At 36.3% G+C, this 27181-nt stretch overlaps 1 protein-coding gene and 1 pseudogene across 1 annotated transcript in view; one reads left to right on the top strand and one right to left on the bottom strand.

Annotated features, from left to right (window-relative positions):
• Window positions 1-2886: 2886 nt before the first annotated feature.
• STX12 (syntaxin 12) overlaps window positions 2887-27181 on the bottom strand; it is a 32293-nt gene continuing 7998 nt past the window's right edge. Inside the window, exons 2-9 of the mRNA XM_016132021.2 lie at window positions 22353-22422; window positions 20779-20878; window positions 16595-16732; window positions 11624-11667; window positions 9884-9989; window positions 7035-7107; window positions 5705-5787; window positions 2887-4390 (exon numbers count right to left, since the gene is read on the bottom strand). Coding sequence (XP_015987507.1) covers window positions 4295-4390; window positions 5705-5787; window positions 7035-7107; window positions 9884-9989; window positions 11624-11667; window positions 16595-16732; window positions 20779-20878; window positions 22353-22422 — 710 coding nt within the window. The 3' untranslated portion in view covers window positions 2887-4294. The remainder of the gene's footprint in view (window positions 4391-5704; window positions 5788-7034; window positions 7108-9883; window positions 9990-11623; window positions 11668-16594; window positions 16733-20778; window positions 20879-22352; window positions 22423-27181) is intronic.
• On the top strand, window positions 13278-13396 carry LOC118605272 (annotated as a pseudogene).

Below are 27181 nucleotides of genomic sequence, written 5' to 3'. Positions count from 1 at the left end.
GTGATGTCAGTATAGATCAGCAAACTGAAGGACAGCACTCCAGACCCTCACCCATTTGAAATGATATGACTGACAGGCTAGCTGCCTTTGGATTTTGGTATCTCAACAGACAGATTAATTTCTTAGACATTGAGACTTCTTTAGAATAGAACCTAAAGGCACTAGCATATACTGATATCAGAAAACTTTCAAAACATCTTTGATATATGAGTAATCAAATGGAGACATTGAAAAAAAATTGTATGTGTACAGAGAGTACAAGCAGGAGGTTCCATTTAGCAGAGTGGTTAACGAAGTTTACAAGGTACTGATGGAAGAAAATACGTTCATGAAAAGTTGGGGAGAAATTGCTACTGCTCTAGGTTTTTAGAGAAAGCTTCATGAAATAGGTGGTGAGCAAGAGAGTTTGTGTCCGTGATACATGGAGATAGTATATAGTGTCTAAAGGTGTGGTTTTAAAGCCTGAGTGCTTGAGATCAAATCCTGGCTCCGTCACTCCTAAATTGTGTGCCCATGAGTAGGTTACTTACTTACTATGCCTCATTTTCCTAAACCATAAAAAGGGGACAAGAAAAATATATCTCCTAGATGGTTTTGTGGGTATGATAAGTGTAAAATGTAAAACATTTAACATTTTGCATAGTAAATTGTTGGTAGCAAGAGCTCAAATATTATCCCACAAATGACCATTCACACATAGAACACTTCCTCAAGCCTTTGAATCCTTATATTACAGGAGTCCCCAACCCCTGGGGCTGCAGACCAGTACCAGTCTGTGTCCTGTTAGGAACCAGGCCGCAGAGTAGAAGGTAAGCAGTAGGCAAGCCAGCAAAGCTTCATCTGTATGTGCAGCCGTTCCCCAACACTAGCAACACTGCCTCAGCTCTGCCTCAGATCATCAGGCATTAGATTCTCATAGGAGCACCAGTCCCAGGTGCCAAAAAGGTTGAGGATTGCTGCTCTATCAGACTGCCATTCCTAGCCTCAACTTCTTCAGTTGCAAAGTGATGGAGCTAGGCTAGATGAGAGGTTCACACACATTACAGATGTCATGGACTAGGGAAAAAAATACAGGAATGTCAACTTTTATTTTGCCAACTAAGGAAATTTCAAAATGAAGACTTTCAGCTAATACCATCACCTTTGCATTTTCATAATCTTGAAATACACTTTTAAAAAAGTTGGGACGTCATTAGCTCAGCCTCAAAGACAGTGCTTTAAAAAGACCACATCATTTTTCTCATTTTTCCATGGACTTGTAAAAACTCAGTCCTTAATCACAGTCCAACATTAAAAATTGTATTATTTCAAGTTTATCTTTAAAAATTAAATGCTACTTTGTCAATCAAATTTCACTTTGGATAGTATTAAAATAAACTACTCAGTTGGCCTAAAAGTAGGATCAGGGGTTGGGAATTAAAACCTTTCATACTATTTCCAGATTAAATGGAGATTCTAAACTAGTTGTGTTTTGTAAGGCAATACTGAAAAATTCTTTGAAACCTAGGGATACCCTAAACATGCTTAGAAAACTCAGGAGGAAGCAGGTGATTCCTAGTCCTAGGAAACAGGATAGACTGAAATCTGAGTTGGATTTGGTCTGCATTTAGTGACCAAAAGCAAAAGCTTCATTCCCATGACTGAGGACAGCCTTTGAACAGAAGAAAAACAAAACAAAATGGAATGGAGGCTCAGGGTGTTTTATTTTGCAATGACTGAATGGTGATTTCATTTTGATATTTCTGCCCAATGGTACGATGCATTGTATCACCACCCCTTAACAAAACAAAAAACAAACAAATAAACCTATCCTGGGAGCATCAGTCTAGCAGCTAGTAAGTTCTTGTTCTGGAACATTCTTAGATAAAGTAGCCAGCCTGAAATTTCTACTTTACCCTATACAGTACTACAGTTTTAAGAGAGAATGCTAGATCTAATACTTCTAGAACATTCCACAAAGAAATAAGAAGATAAAATACATACAGAAACAAATAGAATTTGTATGTTCAGACCAAACCCTTGTGGTCCTTATAATCAGAGAATTTCACAGCTAGAAGAGAGCTGTTGAGATACATTGGGGCCTATGGGTTAAATGATTTGTCCTAACACCTACAGTGAGTTCATGGAAGAGCGAAGATTTTTCAGGCCTTCTGTATCTGTCTAGTTTTTAACCTCCAAACCAATAGTTCTCAACAATGGTTACAGATGAGAATTAGCTGAAGCTTTTTAAAGTCCCTATGCCTAGGCTATATTCCAAACTAAATTAGAATCTTGTGGCAGGGGCACCTAGGTATCGGTATTTTTGGTTTCTAATGGGAAGCCAGAATCAAGAACCACTGTCCTAGATCATGGTGCCCCCCAATGATGAACGAAGCACAAATAAAGAGGATTCTATGAACAGGTTTATTAGGACCATTTAGCAGAACCTCTTGGCAACTGCCACGAATTCCAGGCCAAGGTTATATTTGCTACCTATGACCACTATTATCACCACCAATGGATTACATAGTATTAGAACTGTGTTACATAGAACAGAACTATGGTGGCTTCATTTTACCCAAACTGAAATAGTTTTTCACAACAAGACTTTTTTTTTGCTTGGAACTTTACAAATGATGTATCCAAGTCCAGCTTTGATTTGGAGCCAAAGAGGCAGTTGATCGTAGAACCAAGGAGTTAGCTCTGAAGCTGCTGCTTGGGCTTCTGTGATACTCCAGTAGCTCTATCCTGTTTTTCAAGGAAGGAACTGCAGCAGCCCGTATACCGCCCCCAAACCAATCCTTACTTAAAACTCCAGTCTTCTTGCAGGTCTCAATTTTTCTCAGGACAGTACATTATCTAATATCTACCGCATTAGGATATTAACTCATAAAAACTTACTACAAAAGCTTTTAAAATGTTTATTTGTATTAAGTGGGTAGAACAGTGCAAGAGTGCAAAGAAACGTATGCATCTGGACCCTTCTTTCCTTGCTGTTCACATTAGTTTAGTAAAAGAAGGTTCACATTAAAGAAAGTAGAAGAAAGTAATATAAATATATATCCAGGGTAGCCAAATGCTTTAATTCTCTAAAGGATGAACTGAAATTGTTGGCCCAATTCACATTTATATGACAGCCTAAAGAAATTACATTTCCTTTAACTGCTCTAGACCTATGAAGAAGGGAGGTGGACAACATTTATATTACAAGACAACAATCTTTTATTGAAACATTTTTTTTCTAAAACTATGCATGGAGAGATTAATGTCTTGTTCATAAGTTAAGATGTCTAACATCACTATTCCAAACCAGTATTATTTACAAAAATGAACCTTTTCTTTGCTTTATCGCCAGTTTCACAGAACTAAATTTTAAAACAACTTCAATCTAGCTTTTAAAATCTTCCTGCCATCAAATACCCAGCGACCCTCATAGGGGAGGGGCAGCTTTTTGACAGCAACATTCATCATTCACCAGGAATGTAGAACCACAACTGAACAACAAAACAATTAAATCATTCCAAACAATTCCTATTTGCTTTCCAAAAGCATGCTTCTTCATCTAATTATCCCTTTCTATACAGACAGGTAGGAGAGGAACCCTTTGGAGTGTTAATTAAATTAATCTCTTCAAAAAGTGAATAGGATGGTTAGTGTGTATAGGGACGAACTGCTGTGGATGACACTAGCAGATAATAAAGTAAACTTTAAACCCAGATTAACATGTACCCCCAAAACTGGCCAGCTCAATCAGATACTTATTTAATCTGGATCGTGTGTGCAATTTTTTACTTTCTACTTAAATACAGTGCCAAAATCTTTCAAAGCACATAGATAATAGGCTTCTTATAAATTCAAATTAAAATGTTAAATAATAGAAATTGCTGGCTTATTATATATACATTTTCTGACAGACTCCATTGTGTTGGGTGCCAGAAAGTAATTCTATCTCAGTTGCTAGTAAAAAGGTAAATCTTGTATACACATAAAAAGACAATTTATAAGACTGTAGTGTCACCTGTCAAAACAAGAATATCTAGAATGGAATTTGCATTAAACACTTGGAATGAAGGGCAATCAGAATAGAAGAAAAAGCAAAATCCACATAAATTAATTCCTAATTTGAAAAATCAATAAAATGTGTACATAAATTGATAAATACTGTCTCCATAGGACTAGTTAGTAGTTAGTTTCTAACTAAATTATTACAGGATGTTCTGGTGTATGTTCTCTTCTTGTGATCAGTTTGTTCTGGCAAAGCTCCAGCAAGCACTTGCTTTTGAAAACAGTTCAGTGGGAGAAGGCTCTGAGGCGATCACTTTTTATAAACTAGCCACATAATAAATCCGAAGAGAGCAGCAATCACTGACAGGACAAGCACCAGGATACAGATCTTCTTGCGAGATTTTTTCTGGAGGGAAATATGTATAGAAGACACTCATGAAACAAGTGAAACTTTTATATCTAAGATGCCAAGAGTGCTTCAGAAATCTGCCTCCTGGTAATTCAAAATTAACTCTATCCATGCATGAATATGTGGAGACCTTCCTAAAATCTCAACAGTTACCAGCACTGGGCAGTAGTAGTACAAGTTCTAATTCAAGGCTCCCAAATACAAGTTAGCAAAGTAAGTATTTATACCAATACTGCTAGGCATTATTTGCAATAAAATAAGTTATTTGGGCATGTGTATTTTAATAAAGGTTTTATACCTCATAAAATTTTATGTTCATTATAAAAAATATAGACAAGCAGAAAGAAGGGAAAATAATCACCCAGATATAAAACTATTGACATTTTTATTATAATTCCTTCTGATCTTTTATCTATGCAAATTGTTAGTTCATATAATTGGGATCATACTTACGAGGTTTGATGTTTTTCTCACTTAACGTTTAGCATAAAAAATTCATTATAAACTCTTCATAAAGATCTTTTAATTCCTACATAATATAACATTAAGTGAATGTAGATAATTTACTTGATTGTTCCTTTGCTGTTGAATACTAAAGTCATCACTCAGTTTTTAAAAGGAAACGCTATTATTACAAACAAATTTAAGAATATTCCCAGGTAAAATACAGCTATCCTAGGAACATGGAAAATGACTGAAACACTTTATTTTAAAAAAGCCGTGCAACACCCAATTGTGAAATGAGAAGAACCTCACTCACAATATCAGTACATTGAGATAAAGACTCAGATAAAAATCATAAAACTAGTTTCAACTATATGTAAAAGAATATCACTTTATAGAAAGTAGAATGTGATTAACCTCTTTTTATTCAGATAAATAACTGCAAAATGATAAACATGTATTTTTTTCATAGATAAATAGCAGTCAGAATTGATTCTATGTCTACTCTGTTGGCAACAGTCAACATATCTGCAAAGACCTACTTTGTACCAATTATTATCATAACTGAAACAAATTTTACTTGTTTAACTATAAAGTTAGCCTTCAACCAGATTTAGATAGCATGATAGATATGAGGTTAGCTTTGTAGCTGAGAGGCTTGTATGTAAGTTTATTCAAAGTTTGACACCTTTTTGTAGATCTCTCTGCAAAGGAAAATACTAAAAATGGAACTGGGTGTCAATTATGACCACTCGCCTCCAACTTAAGCTTAAGCAAAAGACTGCAGCTGTTCATAATGTGTCAGTGTACTCTGATGGCCCATAAAGTCTGCAGCACAGAGTGACTTTCCCTGGTACCTGCTTTTACCTGATAGTAAGCAGCTCGCTGTAACTGATCAGTAGCTCTTTCTACATGCACCTCTGAGCTTTCCACATTGGCTTCTATGCTATCTGCAAAAGAGAAGAGCAGTGGATGTTTTACCAAACTCAGATGTTTCAAGACTGTAACTTGAACAGACTTATGCGGTTATGGGTCCAGCTATGAAATCAAAAGTTACTAACTCCATAAGAGAACAGCCCTATTCTTTGGAAATAAACACTGAAACATTTACGGAAAAAGTTATGAAGTATACAACTCACTCACAAGTGGCTCGGAAAAAATTACGTATATACATATGACAAGAAGAAAACTTCTAAGGTGTTCTAAGTTAAAATTACAGTGGCCAGGGAAGTGAAAGAGACAGCACAGTTAACCTGTTAAGAGCTGTGGACCAGCTCTGACAAAACTGTTCACATTCCTATACAACTGTTGGAATTTAGGATAAATTTCCAGTTGGCTATTTCCACAATAATCCAAAAGAGAGAAGAGCCAGGCATCAGAGAACCCCAGGAGCCTCCGCTTCTAATCAACTTTCCACCTGCTGCTCACCGCCAACCCACCAGAGTGGGCACTTCTTCCTTCCTGTCTCTGCGGCACCTGTCCCAGTAATAGCTCCGCTTCACCTTCTCCCATCCCGTGTCTATAGCTAATGTAAATTCTTCCAGAACAGCTTACACCTTTCTCCCCGCTACATGATGTATAAAAAACACTTGCAAAACTCAGGGGCAATAGACATGTTGTCTCTCCTACCTAGCCATGCTGCAGACTCCATGCCCCAAGACTAGTCTTCTTTTTTTTTTTTGCTAGCAATGGCTTAATAAACTCTTTCTTTTAAAAAGACTTTCAGCCATAGATGTTAAAATATTTTGTTTAACCCATATATAGAAAGAGCAAGAGCAAAAGTAAATGGGGCAGAATGTTAACAAGAGGTAAGTCTGTGTAAAAGTTATAAAAGATTTCCTTGTAGTATATATTTTTGCAACTTTTTACAAACTTGAAATTATTTCTAAATAAAAAAGCTTAAGAAGGAGTTACTAATCCCATAATTGTGCAAGTTTCTGGAGATAATGCTGGGAGGCTGAGAGTTATTTCTCTAAACAGCCAGACTTACCAAGAGGCTATGGCAAGTAAATGAAGCTGAACATTCATGGAGGCCTCACTTAAACTTCTTTATTTTACCACATATAAAAATTGCTAAGAAAATTAATTTAATAAATTTTTAAATGGTATTCTTAAATTCCAAAGACACATTTTACTGACTTCTTGACATATAAATACTATCAACTCATCTCTACGTAAAAGTATTAATAATACATACCAATCAGATCACCCTGGTCATGGATCATCATGGCCAAATCTTTAAAAATCTGATTGACATCCAAAATGTCGGCCTAAGGAACACAAAAAACAATTAACATTAAGCAACATGTTAGAAGATTCATTTCCTCTACTTATCTAAAGTTAGTAACTTACCTAAAGTTATTAACACATTTTTTAAGGCTTATAAATCATATATATAGTTCTTAGAACTGTGCAATAAGCACTTCATGGTATTAGCTACTATCAACTATTACTTAATTGGTCCCTATGACACCTCAATGAGACATGTATTATCCCCCCATTCTACAGGAGAGAAAACTGGGGCTCAGAGAAATTTAATGACTTGTCCCAAGGTCTCATAGCTAGCAAGTGGCAGAATTGAGAATTAAAAGTTCAGGATGTTTTCATTATGTTACCATGTCTCCTTTATATTTAATCATTTAGTAACTCTATGGGCATTGAAGCCAAGATTAGATCTCTAAAGGCTATGCTATTTCAATGGAAATACACTGCCTCTTAAAATGCTACAATAAAAAAACCTTGAAAGCAATGAATTCCTAATCATAATTTGACAAGAATAGTTCTTGCCAGCATCTCAATTACTGGCTAATAGTCTGCTAGTTGCTGTGGATATAAAGGGGCTTAATAGCTAACTGGGGGTTAAGGGGATCAGTACATAAGATAAATAAGAAGGGCTTTATATGGGTAATGACTAATAAATGATATAGAACATTGTGCAGAGGAGAAAAAATTAGGACTTGAGTTGTGCCTTGAAGCAAAAAGAGAAGCCATATAAAAAGAAAGGGCAAATAAGCCATCCCGGCTGAACGAAAATGTGATACTGTAATTTATAACAAATATATGTTTTGTCTTCATCCCATTCCCAGCAGAGCTCCTAAAACCCTTAGAATTTCCAAAGTGTTAAAGGATAAAAGTGTCTTTTGTTATTCATAACAAGCCCCTTTCAAATACACGAGTTTGTATTAATGACTTGACTTTTGGCTAGAGCATGGTCGACAAGGAAATATCCCTAGTGATTAGGTTAGAAACTTTCAGTCCCATTCTGGGGAGGGGAGAGACTCTAGTGGTAGAATCAATTCCCAATGGCCAATGATTTAATCAATCAAGCCCATGCAATGAAGTCTCCATAAAAATCCTAAACAACGGCATTCTGAGAGATCTGAACACGTGGAAGTCCTGGGATGATGGCACACCTACAGAGAGCATGGAAGCTCCCCACCCCTTCCCACACACCTTTCCCTATGCATTTCTTCCATCTGCCTATTCCTGAGTTGTATCCTTTAATAAAAGTAATCTAGTACGCAAACTATTTTCCCGAGTTCTGTGAGCGACGCTAGCAAATTAATCAAACCCAAGGAGGGGGTCATGGGAACCTCCAATTTATAGTTTGTCAGTCAGAAGCACAGGTGACAACCTGGACTTGCGAATGGCATCTGAAATGTGAGACTGAACGCTTAATCTGTGGGACCTGATGCTAACTTTGGGTAGATAGTGTCGGAACTGAGGTAAATTGTAGGATACACAGCTGGTGTGACAGAATTGCCTGTTGTGGAAAACATCCACATATTTGGTAACCAGAAGTGTCAAAAGTGTAGTGTGAGAGTAGAGGAGACACATATGGAGCATGTTGTTTTTCCATTAGAACAGGGTTTGCGTGTTAGATGTAGAAAATGACTGGATATGAAAATCATGCCTGGCTAAGGAATGTGGACTTAATTCTGATGAATGTGAAGTGCCCATTATATTCCTGACATCCACTAACTTATATTCCTTTCCTTAGCTCAATATATCTCACTCCCTGCTATAACAGTATTTCTAATGTCAGAAAACCAACTTGATGATTAGTAATAGTAGGTGAAAAAAACATACAATATATTTGAAGGCAGTAAAATAATCAAACTTGAGGATGAACTGTCCCAGCTAAAACCAGACACTAAAGAGACCCAGGACAGTGGATCTCAACCCTGACCACATATTATAATATCTGAGGAATTTGTAAAAAAATTATGCCCAGGATCTGTTATGGATATTTGCCCATTTTAACCCTACAAAAAAACTGGAGCTTCACATAGTCCAAACTAATTATTGGTGTGTGGCGAAGGAGAGGCGGGGCATTTTAAAAAATATCCAACTAATTCTAATATGCAGTCAGGGTTCAGAACCGCTGCCACCAATGAAGGTTATAGAGGAGCTCAAAGTTTCTCCTCTTTACAACTCTCTTCTCCCTACTGCCTCCAGGGATGGCAGTCTTCTACCCCTATGGACAAGAAAACTACTCAAGTTTAAAGATATTTTTGGTCATTGTGCAAAGTTAAAGTTGACAACTCAAGTAAAAAAGACCTTGAGACCTCTCCCTCGACATCCATCTCAAAAACTGTTCCTACATCTCTGACCCACTGAAGTGACAGCCACAATTTAGGATTAGATTTTGGGAGGCATAAGAATGGAGCAATCTTTTTGTCCTACCTTTATTCTGGGCTATTCAGACTAGCATAGGGGCTCCCCATAGAACCCTACCTAACCTAGAGGTTGGCACTGAGGTTTGAGGGTAAAGTCTTAAGGAACGATAAAATATTTGTTTGCCTTGTTCTGTTCTCCCTGAATACTCTTATGGAGACTACAGAAGATATGGAGACTGAGGAAAAGATTTGGGTATTCTTGGGCACCATTGCCAATACCATAAGAATAGTTCAAATTCACCACAATTATATTGAGACATAATATCCAAATCATACAACGACTCATTTCATGTTTTCTCATAATTGGTAAGAGAAAATCCAAGTGCAGATATGTTGAATCAAATAAAAAACATGACCTGGCTCTCACCTCCAGTTGCCGAATTGCTGTTTCTCTCTCCTTAATAAGTTCCAGATCCTGCTCAGTGACGGCCACTTCATCCTCCTGGCTCTGCATCTGGTTCCATTCCTCATGGCTGCAGGGAGACAAGCACACTATCTGATTCCTCCTCTCCAAAGTGTGCTTGAGACATGTCTACATATCTACTGTCAGTAGAGCCTATCCAAAGATATTACCAGGGCTCCAACTACTCAGGTATCAACTCCTCAGGTATCCCTTTGGGCCATGGTCTTCATATCCAGAGGCAAAGCACTGATAATATCAAGAAAACAAAGTCCCAGCTTTCATGGGCAAGAGTGAGATGAAGCAGAATTATGAGGAATGGGACTCTTTGCTGTTTCCCTTTTAGGGTATACTCTGCAATCTTGCTAGGGCTTGTTAGACAAAGTAGGCAGAGATTTTAAGTCAGTGATGTATCATGCCCATTCTCTTCCAGGGCACTCTCACAGTGCGAACTGAGTTGGTATCTTGAGTACTAAGTGGGTGGAGCAGAAAAGGCTAACTGACCTGTCAGTGCTTCACTAATTAGTCCAACAGAATCACATTGCCTGGTTTTCGGAAGTCTCTTGAAGATTGTTTTGGGTTAAATGCCTCTTAACAGAAAACCAAAGTAAAAAGCTAGTGAAATGTTATAACTCTTCTATCCGGGTACCAATATTTAGAAGAAAGGTATGTGACACATTACACTAGACATGAAACCCTTTGAAAATCCAGTTTCAGCATTTTCCCAACACTATGCATAAATCATGTCATCTCCACAATATTTAAAGAATTGCTTCCATGTACTAGATACAAAACTGGATTAGACAGCACCCCAGGCCTACCACCCCAGACCTTTGAAGTCCTCATAATATAGTGAGAGGGGATAGATACATACCTATGGCCAAACGTTTTAAGCTCTAACTAATACCATGAATATATTTTTCTTTTTAAACTGTTCCTTTGTTTTTAATCATTTAAAATTACAACCAAGATACATACTTCTTATAAAAAGGAAAACTGGAAGGTTGATTTTTTTTAATTTTTATTTTTCAACTAGAGTTGAAATGTATTATCCACGAATACTTTTCTATGGAACAACAGTAAGTTCTCAATGTTGATAGGTTCTGCAACTTTAAGAGAAACAACATGCAACAAAACTAATTTTACCATAGGCTAATTGATATAAACAAGAGTTAAGTTCCTAGTCAACATTATAAGGAAATGATGCTGAACAAAACACCATTATTTGAGGACCTGCTGTAGTTGATTCAGTTTGAAGAAGTTAAGGAAACATCTTTCAGATACAAATTGCTTTTTCTTTTAATACTCTTAGAAGGTTGAGTTGCCTCCATTTCAGAGAAGAGTAAACAAAGATCCAATAACTGTGAAGAACTTAAATCTGAATTAAGAGATACAATGACTCAGACCTCCTGATATGCAGATTTGTGGCTTCATACTTATTTCAAGAGAGCAAGGCTCTCTCCTCAACACATAGACATGGAGAGGGAGAGTTCCTGGAATTTTTTATTTACCTTGAAATTATTCCTTCTATAATTCAAAGATCTTGGAAAAGCCCATGGGTTTTGACTTTATTTGGTGGATTATAAGTTACCCACCCTAGGTCTTCCTTTCTTTCTCTTTTTTTTAATCACTGATTTCTAAAATTAAATGCATAAGTATAGAATCCCAGCTCAACTAGCCAGTAGGTTGTCTGAATAATTCCTTTACCTGTCAAATGAGACGAGCTGTTCCTCTCTTTGCCTCTCCTCCGCCTAAAAAGCAAGAGGGCATTATTGCTGCTATTATCCAGAAACATGTCACAGACACAGAAAACAATGGCTTCCGTTAGCTAAAGTATAAAGGAGCAACATCTTTTGGCTCCAGGGTTCTGGCAATCTGTCTTGACTAGAAATGGGTGTGAAATAGTTGAAGACAAATCTGTATTGCAGTTTGGGCTCAAACCATACTGAACAGGATAGAGAAAGCATGGGTAGGAGAGAAAATTAAAAATAATAATGATAACCTATTTAAAATTTGTAGGGAGGTAGATTAAGGGAAAGAGTTGAAAACTAGGAAAAAAAACAAATTTCCAGAACATGCAAAGACTTTTTTAATGGATTACTTAGAGCATATTAGATACTAAAGTGGAAAACTCACTTCAAAAACCAGTTAATGCGTGTATTAATTTTGTAATTTAAAAACTAAGAAAAAAATGTTAAAAGAGCAATCTATTCCCATTTTTTAAAAGCTTTCCCTTTTTATAATAGCATTAAAAGGACAAGCAAAATGAAAAAATTTCTAAAATTCTACCCACATAGAGAAACACTGTGGTTTAAAAAAATTTTTTTTTTACTTTTCCCCAGACCAAGAAATAAAACACTGCTAGTGTCCTGAGACGTATGTGCCCTTCTCCAGTTACAACACACCCTTCCTTTAAAGTAACCATTATCTTGACTTTGTGAAAGTCATTTTCTTATATTTTATCTATCTAGTGATATGTATCCTTATTTAATATCATTTTACCTGATTTTGAACTTTACATGAATGGAATTATACTGATTGTATTCTTTCATGCTAGTTGGATCACACATTATGCCATATCCATCCATCGTTCATTTTCTTTGCCGTATGACATTATAGTATATAAATATATCACAATGTAGTTATCTATTCTACTGCTGATAGACATTTGGAAGTTTCCAATTTTTGACTCCTACGAATAATGCTGCAATAAACATTCTTGTACATGTATCCTGGTACCAACATATACAGTTTTCTCTAGGGTAGAACTGCTGGGTCCTAAGGAGTGCATGTGTTCTGAAGTTACAGCCCACATGTTTTCCAGCAGTTGTTCTAATTCATATTACCACTGGCCACCTACAAAAGTTCCTGTTGCATCGTATCCATAACAACCACCCTCGTGTTCACAGGATTTACACTTTTTGCCCTTCTTTTAGACATGAAATACCATTTCATTGGGGTTTTAATCTGCAATTCCATGGTTACTGAAGAAGTTGAGTACCTTTCCATTCGTTTGACCATTATTCAAAATAATACTAAAATGTTATTTGACTTTTTCACTATGTTGACATTTCACCTTTTTCACTGTGTTAACATTTGCACTCATGGGGCAAAACAAAGGTAGATAAAACTGCTGACACTTTAATACAAAACAAGGTAGCGGCACCAAAGCGTGCTAGGATTACTGTATTCTTTATCACCATATATGGGGGAAAAAAGCTGCTTTGTCTTTAACGAAGTCATTAAAAGTATTAATTAATTAAATCTCAACACCTCAATACCTGTCTTTTTAATATTCTGTACGATGAAATGGGAAGTACACATAAAGCACTTCTGTTGCATACAGAAATATGATGTTTAAGTCTATGACCATGACACGCTGAACAAGCCCAATCCCATCTGATCTCAGAAGCTAAACAGGGTAGGGCCTGGATAGTACTTGGATGTGGGACCACCTAGGAAGACCAGGTGCCATAGGCGTAAAAAATAAAAATAAAAACAATAAGGGATTGTAAACTGACAAGGTCCTTGCAATCTGTGAGGTCAACCAAGGGTAGCCTTGCCTTAAGAAAAAAAAAAAAAGAGAGAGAAATATGATGCTTGTCTTCAGTGTAACTTGAGTTGTGGGCAAACTAGATATTACTTTCAGGGAACATCATTTTTACTTATTCAACATGGTTTATATTTACATATAAAACTTCTATGAACATTTTAAAATATATAAACTTTTAAATAAAATATGCTTACATACACAAACTTTTATACATATGACATGTAAAAGAATGACTGACAATCGTGGTTATTCAGATGGTATTTTGACAGACAAATTCTTAAAAATAAACAATGTGAGCATTTCACTTCAAGAAAAACAATGGATATTTTTTGCCAGTGATAAAAATCTAGCTTTCGAATTAAAAAAATAAAATAAAATTCTAGAAAACTCGTACTTACCACTTGCAAACTTCCAATATCTAAAGACTTTTCTGATAAAATTGAAGATAATATATAATTTTTAAATATTTTATAATGAATATATCAACATTTGGAACACCTGCATAACTCAGGAAACCAATATTTTCCAAATGATAAATTCATGTTATAAAAATCAAACATGGATAAAAGATCCAATCAAAATATTAAACAGACCAATAGATTTTAATGTAGCAGAATATTAAAAAATCATTAATATGGTTTTAGATATCATAATGCAACCAACTTGTCAAGTTTTGATGTAGTATCAAAGAAGAACAAAACAATGATCTGAAGAGGTTACTTAAAATACTTTTTCTAATTACATAGCTCTGTAAGACTAGATTTTCTTCAGATACCTCAGCCAACACAATACATCACAACAGACTTAATACAAAAGCAGATATGAAAATCTAGCTTCCTTCTTTTCTGCCTGGCATTAAAAAGATGTGCAAAAATGAAAACAGTGTCCACTAAATGTTCTTTATTGTTTTGGAAAAAGTTGTTTTTAATCAAATCTCATTTACATTTATGTTGATATGTAATGGGTTCATTATTATTTATAAAAATAAATTAAGAAGTATTTTTAAACTTCTCAGTTTTAATTTCTAATAAAATATATTATCAATAGATGTCATTGAGACACACAAAAACTCTTTGAGATCCTTAATAATTAAGAGTGTAATGGAGCCCTGAGATCAAAAAGTTTGAGAAACTCTTGCTCTATTGGGCTGTGTCTTTCTCATACTGATTCATGGGAATTCTTTATATATTCTGTATACTAGCCCTTTTTCAGTTATACATATAATATCTCCTCCCTGTTTAGGGTTTTTCTTTTCACATATTAGCTACTAGCTACTTTCTTTGTTCTTCATTCTTTTCTGCTGTTCAGGGTTATCATCTGGGATCACCTTCCTGAAGTACAATTCTTTAGACTGTTCTTAAGTGTGCTGACAGCAAACTCTTTTGACTAAAACTCTTTTGACTAAAAATGTCTTTAGTCCTCATTCTGGATATCTAAGTATCTAAGATACTGAATCCTAAGTAGGCAGTTATTGTCCTACATAACATTAAAGACAGCACTCTGCTAGCTTCCACTGTTGTTGAGAAGTCAACTACCAATCTAACTATTGGATCTTTGAAATGTTCTATTGTTTTCCCTTGCCGTTTTTATAATTTTCTCTTTGATGCTCTAAAGTTTCTCTTTGATGTTTCTAAATGAGTCTTTTATTTATCCCTCCTAAGACTGGTTGGGCTTCTTGAAACTACAGATTAGTCTTTCATCTGCTCTGAAAAAATATCAACCATTATCTCTTCAAATATCATCCCTGTTCTGTTTGTTCTACTCTCATTCCTTAACTCCAATTAAAACTATTATTCTTTCACTTCATTCTTCATTTCTCATAACCTTTCTCCCCTATTTAACTTCTTAACCCCCTATCTTACACATTGGATAGTACCTTCTAACTTACTTTCTAGTGAACTACATATCCATTATGTTTTTAATTTCCATATTATATTTTTCAATTTTAGAAAATCTTTTGATGATTTTCTAAAATGCAGTTTCCTGCTTCCCTGTAGTTTCTGCAGAGGTTTTCAAATTTTTATTTTATTTCTTTAAACACAGTAAGTACAGTTTCTTATAATTCTACTATATGAAGTCTTTGGGGTCTATTTCACCTCACTATTGTTTCTATTAGTTCTTATTCAGGGTTATTTGTTTCTTTGTGTACCTGGTTATTGCTAACACTATGCTGTTCACACTTCGGAAATTGTTTAAGGGTATCCTTTCAGGGCTAGGATAAAGGCGTCTAACCTGAGAGGATTTGTACTTGCTTCTGCCTGGCACCTAGGTACTGTAGCAGTCCTGGGACTACTTGAAGTTTGAGGCTTCTGCACCATTCAGGTAGTATGAACTTGCGTGAGGGTTACTTTGTGGTACAACTTATCCTCTGGATTTCCCCTCTCTCCTACTGTCCTCCACATGCTCAGCTCAGGATGAATGCAATCTTTTTGTAATTCAAAGGAGGAAAGAAGGGCTTACTTTTGGTTTACCCATATCCTAAGAATATAGTCTTTTAGGACCCAGTTTAATTTGAGAAGCATCTTCCTTTAGATTCTCCACTTTGCATGGATTTTGGGCTTTTGACTTTTGTCTTGTCTCATGCCACGAGGACATCAAAATTGAAGTTCAAGTTTGCCCTCAGTAAATGTACTCAATGCAAAGCAGTTTCAGTGCTCTGCTTACCTCTCTGGGTACTCACCTTCTCTTAGATTTTGACCTTAATATCTTCATGGCTCTTTGTTACTTTTGAGAGTTGGATTATTAAAATCTAGTATTTGTTAACCCTTTTCAAAGAGAAGTCTAGTCCAAGTAACCTAGCCTGCTATATTCTAGGAAAGAGATTCTTTTTTCTTTTTTAAAGTTTTTAACATAAGACCAATATAACAATAAAAAGGAAAATAACACATAATTCTACCTATCACGTTTTTTAACCTTTGTGCTTATCCGTTTTTAGTCTTTGACAATACATGCACACATTTTTTTTTTTACATAGGTTATACCAATCTGGCATTTTCGCAGCAGCTAATGTCTATATTTATTATTTAGGGGGATAGTAAACAAAGACTAATTGTCAAAGAGGAAAAAAATACTTAGGAAAGAATACCCTGAAATTTGCAACGGCCTTCTTTCGGGAATAAACTTACAGAAAGACGAGATCCAGCTCTTGCTCTGGCAATACTCTCCTTTTCCTTTTCAGATACCCTTCTCTGCACGGCCTGGAAATTGTTTAAGGCTGCAGAGAAGTCATTCATGAGGCGTTCCTTCTGAAGTCTCTGCTGGCGCTAAGGAAATTAAACAAGAACTTGAAATTTCTTATTAACCCAAAATCATTTGATTTTAATGCCCATTTAAAGCAAAATTATATCCACTAAAAATTCCCAAATAGGAAAATTACTATGAAATAGACTCTTCCTTAAATTAATAAATTTTCTTTTTGTTAACTCAAATCCTGGTTAATACTATAGGTGAACTCAGAATTTTTCTTCTTTTGTTTTGACAAACCTGGGAATTCGGTGTTATTTACCTTGTAAGGTAATCTCAGAGGGAACTGCAATTTTAGAATTTTGGTTCCCTGGAGAATCAAAGGCAGAATAAAAACCTCTGGACTCAGGCTGAACCCGAACAGAGATTTTTTACTAAAATGTTAAAACTATCTTCATCTATACTGAGTTCACAGCTTTCCTGAAAACCATAGCATCATTTTCCTTTACACTACAGTGAGATTTAAAATCTTTTGAGAACCTGAAAACTACTTTGTATAGTTACAGGCTACCTTAACTAAGCTTACTGATTCTACATCTCAAAATCACATAACTGAGAACACCTGCTGTGTGCTGAGAGCACAGAAGTAAAAACTCATTCCTGACCTCAAACTCCTTGTATCTTTAGATAAAGGACAGACATATAAGTAACAAATCATTATAAATAATTGCTATATCCAAACAGTACTATAGGAGTTCAGTGGCAGGTATAATCGGTAAGAATTCAATTGGTTAAAAAGCCTGCAAGAGGAGGTAGAAAAAGGTGTGAATAAGCAGAGAGGAGGGATTAGGCAAATCCAGGCAAGAGGACAGTGTGAGGAAAGGCATGTTGGTAGAAATTTTAAAAGAATCTGTAAGGAGATAGTTTGACTGGAATGGAACAAAAGGTTGTTTTTTTTTTTTTCATGAGAATAACTAAAAGATAAAATTGAAAAGGCAGGGTAGGGGCTGACCACACGGGGTTTTAAATGCCAAACTAATGATATTGGGACTCAACCTCTAAAGAACAATGGAATATTAAGACTTCTGAGGAGGGAACATGAGGAATACAAAATGATAACTTAGAAAAATTAGTCTGTGGTAGTATACAACATGGAATGGAAAAAAGAAAGTCAAAATGATTACTGCAATAGTCTTGGTTTAAGGTTAGGAGGATATTGTATAAGTAATGGGAACACAAAGAAATGAATTAAAGAAACACTATGACTTAGTGAATGACCATGGGGGAAGGGGATAGAGTAAATGACTCAAATTTCACACCTGAAAGAGTAATGGTACTACTGAAAGCAAATTTAGATGTGGACCTTTTTTTCCTTTTCCTGAAATTTTTATTTTTTCATAAACATTGTAATAAAAAGGAAGAAAAAACATCATTCCCTAAAATCTCACCATCCAAAAATACTCTCCTTTAAGTATATCATAAACATTCTCCATGTCACTATGCTCTTCACAATTATGGTCTTTGTTACATAATATTCCATCAAGCTGATCTAGTAAATTTTATGTAAATATTCCTTCTAAATTTTTCCCACTTTTAAATCATTATAAAGCTAATAAATTGAGCCCCATTATAATAGCTAATATTTATATAGTGCTTACCAAGTGTCAGGAATAAGTACTTCATATAATAGCTCATTTAATCCATATAACGACCTATATGAATTAGGTACTATTATAGTCCCTGTTTTATAGAGGCACAAGGAGGTTAATATTTGCCTAGGGCCACACAGTAAGCGGCACAGATAGAATTCAAACCCAGGATATCTGGCTCCAGAGTACTTATTTTTTTTCTCTTAGAACACTTTTCCCTCAGGATAAATTTGTGAGTAGAAATATTAGGTCGAAAGGTTCAAATTTTTCTATGACAGTAAATATTGCCAATTAGCTTAGTTAAGGGGTTTGAGTAAAAAAGGAAGACTTCAGTATAAGACAACACATTAAATTTTAGATGAAGACAGTATATTCAAGAAGAGATATCAGAACAGGAATTGGCAATATGGGCCAAGTAGTTGTCAGAGGCTTAGAAACAGGGCTGGAAAAAGATTAGGGGTTGTGCTCATAAAAGTGACAGGGAACTCATAAAAGCAGAGAGGACTCCTGAGAGAGAAAGCACAAAGTGAGAAAATTACAAGATCAATGCAGACCCTTGGGGTATGCCCACTTTTAAGAAACTGTAGAGTCAGAAAAAGAGGCTGAGACTCTACCTGGGGTTAGAGAAGATAAGCCAGAAAGAAATGACCAGAGAGAGTTGGGGGACAAAATGAAAGGGAATCATGCAAAGAAGACAGTTTCAGTGAAGACAGGAAGGGCAAGAGGATCAAATGAATCAGAGAAGAAAAGTGAGTAAGAACCCAAAAAAGGCCACTGGCTTTGGCAACTAGAAGATCACAAATGACAGTACATAAGTATGAAAAAATGCTGAAACGTGGAATGCATGGTTTGATGTACAGCAAAAAAAAAAAAAAAAAAAAAAAGGTAATGGGGCTAAAATTAATTAGTCAGTGAAAGAAGTGAAAGAGAAAAGTATCAATACAATAGAAGGAAGGGAATCAAAAAATTATTCTTATGGATTTATTTCGTGTTCTTAACAATTCAAGATAATGGAAAGGAATAATAGCATACATCCAAAAGTAATTTCTTTTTGATTTTGAAATACAATAGATGCATTTTTTTTTTGGTAGCAGATTTAACTTTCTATTTATATTTTGCTTAGGCTACTACTTAACTCTTAACTACTTTCAATACCCTGTTTGCATCAGACACTTGGGCTCCCTTTTTATTACTACTATTATCTACAAGTATGTATTTCCTAAATGCACAGCTAGGAGGAGGAAGGAGTGATTTGGGAACAATTTAAAGATATTGGATGGCAAGGAGGACTTGGTCCATGATTGAAATATCGGCATGAGTAACAACTAAAACAAATAGTGCACAAATGGATAACCAAAGGGTGATTACATGATGATTACTTTTCATTATAACTGCTTTGTAGCAGGATGACAAAGCATCTAGCCTTGAATCCTCCTTTTTGTGCAAGGGGGTGACAAAATGCCAAAGACTGAACATTAAACAGCTTTCCAGGTATGGGTTAAACTAGCGATTACCAAATTTTTTGATGGAGAGACACAGTAAGAAGGTAACACCTTGACCTAGTACCATATACACACATACATATGAAACAAATGTTTCATGTAACGATATTTACCCTCCTTACATGGTACATACTCTATTTCTACTGGGTTTTTTTTAAATGATGGTCACAACATATAAAAATTATTTTATGTTCCAATAGCCACAACTCACAGACAACCTAGGAAAAGGAAGTTGTAAGTTTCATCTGTAGAGCCATCAGAGATTAGACATAATCATTTAAAAACTTCAATAATAATAAGTGATATAAGTTAAGTGTTCCCCATGAATAGTATAGAGACGAAAGGCAAAATGGACTCACAACAGGTGTAGATTTGAGGTAGAACATGAATGATAAGCAAAAGGCATGGTGTATCAAGGGAACAATAAATGAATCTCTACAAAAAGTATGTTTTTGAGCACTATTATAGGGCCACTGAATATAATGACTTGAAACGAGAAATCTTTTTCCTCAAGCATTTCCTCAACCTGAGACCTATGAAAAATTCATGGGACATTAAATTAACTACAAAATATAAAAGACATATGATTGAAATTTACAGATACTGGATACAAAACAAACTAGGATCAGCCTGAAAATGTGAAGCTGTTAGCCAAACCCAAAGAGATGCAAATATTGAGATTCCTCTTCAGTTAAACCCATTTTATTAATATATTAATGTTATTACTAACATTAATTACTAATAGCCACCACATATTGAGTACCTATTAAGTGCCAAGCACTTTGCAAAATCTGGTGCGTACATTGTTTCTCTTGTCACAACAGCCACATATCCCCATTTTACTGATAATGAAATTGAGTTTTAGAGAAAGTCTAGCACCAAAGGCCAAGATATTTCTGTTTCACACACTGCCTTTCTATCAAAACAAAGTCCTTCCTATTAAAAACAAAACAAACAAAAACAGAGAATACCAACCTGTTCTGAAGTAGATAAGGGAAGGGGTAAGGACCCTAATTCCTTCAGTAATTCATTTGTTTCCTTGGCAAGCTGATTTGTAGAGTGTTGTAACTGTTGCCTAAGAGAAAAAAGACATGTTTCAGGATGCTCTCACTTCTTGAGCACTATTATAGTTACTATCAGTTTGTTCTCAGAGTGTCCCACAATGCAGAGAATGAAAGGGCACTTAAGAAATGGATTGATTCCTAGATGCCCAGATTCACGAAAAAACCTACAGAAATACTACCCAGTGATACCCACTTCAAGGTTCCTTCAGCTTACTGAGTAGAAAGAACCTACCTCAAGGAAACCTGCTGATCAGATATTTTAACTCTTTGGGGAGAAAAAAGCCTATCAGCAGTTCTGAAAGTAATATAAGAGCAACTGCCCCACACCTAAATCTAATAGTTTTAACACATTAAACTCTCTCACAAAACTCTCACACTGGATTACCCAGGAGTTCTGCATGGTTACTGTCTGTCACAGTCCACTGCCTAGAGACCAAATCCAGGCACTGGTGTTGGATGAAATGTGCATTAAAAGCACAGCTCCTGCCCTAGGGAACCTCCAAAGATCTATTCCCAAGTTCTTGCTTAAAGCTGGTGCTTTTTTAGCTTTGGCCTTGACTTTCCATTGTTCTTTTATGCTTAACTTTGCTGGTGGTTTTATGCAGGTGGTTGTGTTCATCACCCCCTCAAAGAACATCCAAATTTTTCCAGATTTCTTTCTTTCCTCTAAAACAAGAAGCTTTATCCTGAGTAAACATTTAAGAAGTAGAGGGGGAAAGACATTAAGAAGGAAGAAGATACAGTATATTAAGTGGGATTGGAAGGCAGTGGAAACACATAAAGAGCTGCAGTCAGTCATGGTTCCCCCCTGCTATCTAGCCATTTCTACAAAGGTTAAGCCTGACTATCCCTGACAGTACTTTCAGATCCAGAGATATCTCACATCTCCCTGGAAAATCTCAAAGTAGTAAGTCATTCTCTTACTCACAATGTCTAGGACCAGAAACAAAGCACATTGTTCAGTATATTTTAAGGATGAAGACTAGGACTTCTAAAAGCAGAAATGGACTCAAGAAGGATGTAATAAAAAGAATCACAAGTCCCTACTACCAGTCCACTATTCTCTCAGATTCCTCTTAGGTCACTCTGAATACTTTTTTCTAGCATTATATATAGTTGGAAATCCAACTAGATTAGATGGTCTCTGAACATCAGGACTCTCTCTGCCAACAAGGAGGCTCATTTAGGCAGAATACATTTTAAGAGAAGTAGGGATTCCCTTCTCTACTTCCCTAAACTGTTCTGCTAAACTGCCCGAGGGAAGAAAGAACCAGAGTTCAAGGACTTTCAGAGACAGGGGAGAGAGATCACAACTGTTAATGCATTTTGTTGCCCCTCTTCTAGATCCAGCTACTACCTCATGTCCCACTGCCTCGAATTCTTACTCCACAAGCCTGACACCCAAGCTGCCATGCAGCAAGGACATTAAGAATGTCCTCAAAGGGCCCTCATAAAACCCAACTTTGTTAGGAAGAAGCTACTCACAGATTTTCCTGTAGCTTGGTTGAGTCCTGCTTTGTTCCTAGTTGGCTCATCAAATTCTTTATCTGAGCAGCTGGGAAGAAGAGGGGAAAAAGATTTGTTTAAAAGAAAAATACATTTATCATGAGCACCCTATTTCTCATCCCTGGTTTCTCTCCACATCTTGAATAGGTTCATGCAACTAATAGAAAGTTTGCTATGACCAAAACCTTGGCATATACATTCCCTTTAAAGCTAATTCCAAGGTTCACCTTTCTCCTATAGAGTAACTACATCATTAAATGGAGGGTAGTGGTTTTGTTCATCGCTGCCAAAGAACTAGCAAAGTTTTCCAGACTTCTCATGGCACTGGATAAAAATTTCATCACCTTTAGAAGGGCTTAATACCAAATATCAATTCACAACAATAAAAATTTAAACCACTAGTACACAATTTTTCTATGGCAAACATTTTTGGAAAAACGTGTATTTATTATTAATAACAAATTACCACCTACGGAGTACCTCTATGTACCAGGCACTCTGTTAGGAACTTTGTATACATTATCTTACTAATTTTCTCAGCAACAATCTAAAGTGGATATATCTTCATTTTACAGGTGAGGATGTATATTTAAAGAGGTACCTTATATAAAGGTACATAACAGAGTTGCTCGCGCTCTCTCTCTCTCTGACTCTAACTTAATTTTAGCCTGCACTTTTCCCATGGCCTTCGGGCTAATAGCTCCTGCTATAGATAAGCTAATTAATTATTAGAGGAAATTCTGCTTGAGGCTTGAGCTTTTGGAGTAACAACCCCTTGCCAGAAGGTACCTCTCCCAAAGAGATGGGGAAATAAATACAAAATAATGAGTTTAATCAAAGATTTGCAGCCTCAAGACTCAACTCAGACCAGCAGGGGGCCACTGATCGGAAACAAAGAGATTTAGAGATTTGCCCTCTCTTCTTTGGCTCTCCTTGGTGCCTTGACATATATGGTTGTCAATCACTTCTTACCCCTCCTATTCTCCCTTCCCTTGACAAAAAAAAAAAAAAAAAGCCTGAATTCTGACTCTCTTAAGATGAATTTGAGAAACCTCTAAGGCCCCATCTTCTTAATAAACCTTTCCTTATTCAAAACTCCGACATTCTGAAGCACTGGGCACATGAACTTTTGGACCAGTAACAGGTACAAAATAAGTAGCACGGCAAAAAAATTCAACCTCAGGCACATAACCTGTGTTCTTTCAACTATGTTGTCTATAGCCAAATACATGGTTTTGTTCAGATACCTCCTTCCATCTTTTCCTGGATATTCTGCTAAGACTAAGAATGATCACGTTTGAATCCTGGTTGTTTATTAAGCCCCTAGCCCTGGACTAGGAAAGCAGAAATCCAAAGGAACTGATTATGTATCAATAAGAGAGAACACTCTAGCACCAGCCTGCCTGGGAATCTACACACCCCACCTTATCCCTCACTGATTTCTGCAACAGGAACAGAACCCTTGATTTCTTTTAAGGACTACTTTCTTTTTTCTTTTTCTGGTTGGCAAGAAAAGTGAGGGAGTTATTCATTCATTCTTTCATTCACTCATCATTCATTAGTAAAGACTGGAATTGTGTTGCATTTTTTTTCTTGCATGCTTTTCTCAGAGCATTTACTATCTTCTATTACAAGTAACAGGAGAACACACACAATAATACAGTAGCCTTTGCCAGAGGAAACTATCTTTGAGTTTCACTAGAACTTCAAAAACTTCAAAAGATAACACAACACAATAGGTATATAGTGCCTCCTCTGAGGCAGGATAGGTAGCTCAGGAATGTCCCCTCCCCCTCCAGGATATGGCTCTGAAAATTTTTTCCTTTCTTGACACCTCCCCCAGTTTTAGGCCTGGCAAAGGGAGATAAGCCCAAACCGGTCTTTTCCAGATTAGATGCCATCTTTGGCTAAGGCATGATGACCTTTGTCTAATATTATAATCTTATCCGCATTGCAAATACTGCGGCTCCCATCATGCACCTGACACCATGACAGTTCCAGAAACACCATATAAGGAAGAGAGAGCAGGAAACTGAGCTCCCCAGCTACTGGGAGAAGACAAGGAGGCTACATCGGTACCACATTTCCAGGCTCTATCTCCAAGAACAAAAGCCCGGAATCAAGACATCCTCACAAGTCTCTCTCTCTGAGTTTGCCCACATTCCCCTCTTAAGTATGTGTACTTTTGCTTAGAAAACCTTGCGCTTTCCTGCAGTCATTCATCTTGCACATGAATTCTTTCTTGCAGCATAAGACAAAGACATGATCACCACAGTACCGAGCTCTCCCACAACACTTCAGGCAAAAGATGGTCTCCTCTGTGAGGGCACTTCTTGTCCTCTCAGGATTGATGCCCAGGTTTCACTTGTGAAAGACGAGACCACTAAACACCAGACTTAGTGGAAGATGAGGAAATCAAAGTATATTATATCATTTGTATATATTATAAGGATAATACATATCCAATGTTTCCATAACCAATAAGAAAGAACACTTATTAGAATTCTGACTTCTAAAAATTAATTGTTCCTAATAATAGAGTGCTCCTTAAAATAACAAAATTTTGGCATCACAGTTATAATTTGGTCTCCAAGAACAGTGAAAGGCAAGCTAAGGTTTATTAAGTACTATTTATCTTATAAAAAACATTAATGTGCTGATAGCCTCTAGGTCTGATAAGAACAACAATTAAGCAAAATCTTCTAATTGAAGCTGGGTTACTCTAACTCCTAAGTAGAAATTGAACAACTTGGTCCTTAGCAGTATGTATGTATGAGTTATTTCTCCCTAGGCAAAATAAATCACTGTATCATGGATGTTACAAAGCAAAATTTTTGAAGTCAAGAATATATAGTTTTGTAACACTTCAAACTATGATTTCATCTTGAGACCATGTTTTTCTAACAAAAATGTTAACTCCACTTTTATAATGGAAATATAGGATTCGGTTGATTAAAATTTTGCCTTTTGACAAACTTTGCTAAAATATATCTATGAAGGGTTACTTTAGCTTAACAGTTCCACAAGAAGACATAACCACTATAATTATTCTATTCTGCTATGATAGCATCATATAAGACATAAATAACCATTTTTCATTATTAACATGTGGAGTTTCCTTCTTATCTAAGTCAAATGGGAATGAAGATATCGCCAAAGCTAACTGGCTAGCCATACCAATAATTTATGAAAGAGGGCAGACATTAGGATTTATTGAGCACTTACTATGTGCCGCTAGGCTATGTATTTGACATGGCATAATAAAAAAACATATTTGCTCTTTGTCCCAAGTTCCTGGCACAAGGATCCATCCTGAGTGATTGGAGTGTCTTTTGTATTTTATAAGAGTCCCTTCTGAGCACATAGTGTTTATGCTAACGAGGTGACTTAGGGTGGGGTTCCTAGATAGCCCTAGATTGGGTGGGGCCCGTCACCACTGACCAAGTGATTAGAAGGTTGGAATTTACAGCCCCACCCCCAGACCTCAAAGAAGCTGAATGGTGTTGGGGGGAGGGGAGCAGATTAAGCTCTATAAAAACTCTTAAACTAGATTTGATGAGCCTCTGGTTGGTAGAGATGCAAGGAGATTGTCTTAAGTACAGACTTGGCAAGGTACAGCCCCTTCTTACATACTTGCCCTAGGCATCTCTTCCATCTGACTGTTCCCAAATTATATCCTTTTAGAATAAACCTAGTAAATAAATGTTTTCCTGAGTTCTGTGAGCAGCACTAGCAAATTAATCAATCCTGAATAGGTGGTTATGGAAACCTTGGATTCTGACTTGCAACTTTCATAGGGAGGATGGGGGTGGGGACAGGCTTGTGGGAGTGAGCCCTCTACCTGTGGAATCTGATGCTAACTCCAGGTAGACAGTGTCAGAATTGAGTTAAATTGTAGGACACCCAACTGATGTCCAGAGAATCTAATTATTGCTCGGTATGTGGAAAATCCACACATCTAGCGTCAGAAGTATTGAGAGCAGAAGAAACACAGTAGGAATATTTTTCCTTTATATTTGATATGCATGATCTTATTTATCCCAATAATCTTTTAAATAAGCATTACTATCTCAATATTACATATTGACATGGGCACACTGAGGCACATGACAGTGTCAACCAAAATTAATTTTAGACTGTAAATAAAAGCATTTATTTGATCAAAAAGACCTGCAGCCCAGGAGACACAAATTCAGTTATTAAGCTAAATTGTGCTCCCACAAGACAAAGTACAAGTCACCTTTTATAGTTTTCCTGCCCCCAGTTCCCATTTTAGCCCTTTCATGTAAACGAGGTTTCCAAACTACACAGCTCCCACTGGCCTAAGTCATACAGTTCTGATTAGTAAGAACAGATGCAAGTGCAGCTATTACTTTCATAGTTCTGATTAAACAAGGCACGTCTCACTCCTTCAGCAGAAAGACGAAATCAAGCCTCCCCTTAAGTGGTTGACTCAAGACAGCATAAACAATGGCATAGTGCAGGAAGCCAAGAGTTCAGTCTTAGGTTCCTCCCAGTATACAGAGTATATGAGGAGCCCCTGTCAGTAAATGGCCATTAGACTCATTATTCATAAAATATGGGCCCTCAGTTGACCATGGGGAGTCCATCTCAACAAATAAAAATTCCTTCTCAGGGTTCACATCAAATGAATCTTTGGGTCCACAAGAGTTACAGAACTCATTCATTCATTCACTCAAGAGTACCCACTCTTCCCTGTTCTATTCTCTAGGAGACATTTGTTCTCAAGAGTTCACATTTTAAAGAAAAGAGATAAATAACATATTATCAGGTAGTGGTAAGTACCA

The sequence above is a fragment of the Rousettus aegyptiacus genome, unplaced genomic scaffold (assembly GCF_014176215.1).
Source record: "Rousettus aegyptiacus isolate mRouAeg1 unplaced genomic scaffold, mRouAeg1.p scaffold_m13_p_1, whole genome shotgun sequence".
Classification (NCBI taxonomy): Eukaryota; Metazoa; Chordata; class Mammalia; order Chiroptera; family Pteropodidae; genus Rousettus; species Rousettus aegyptiacus.
The sequence above is the reverse complement of the archived record's forward strand: the minus strand, read 5'-3'. Positions and strand labels throughout refer to the sequence as shown.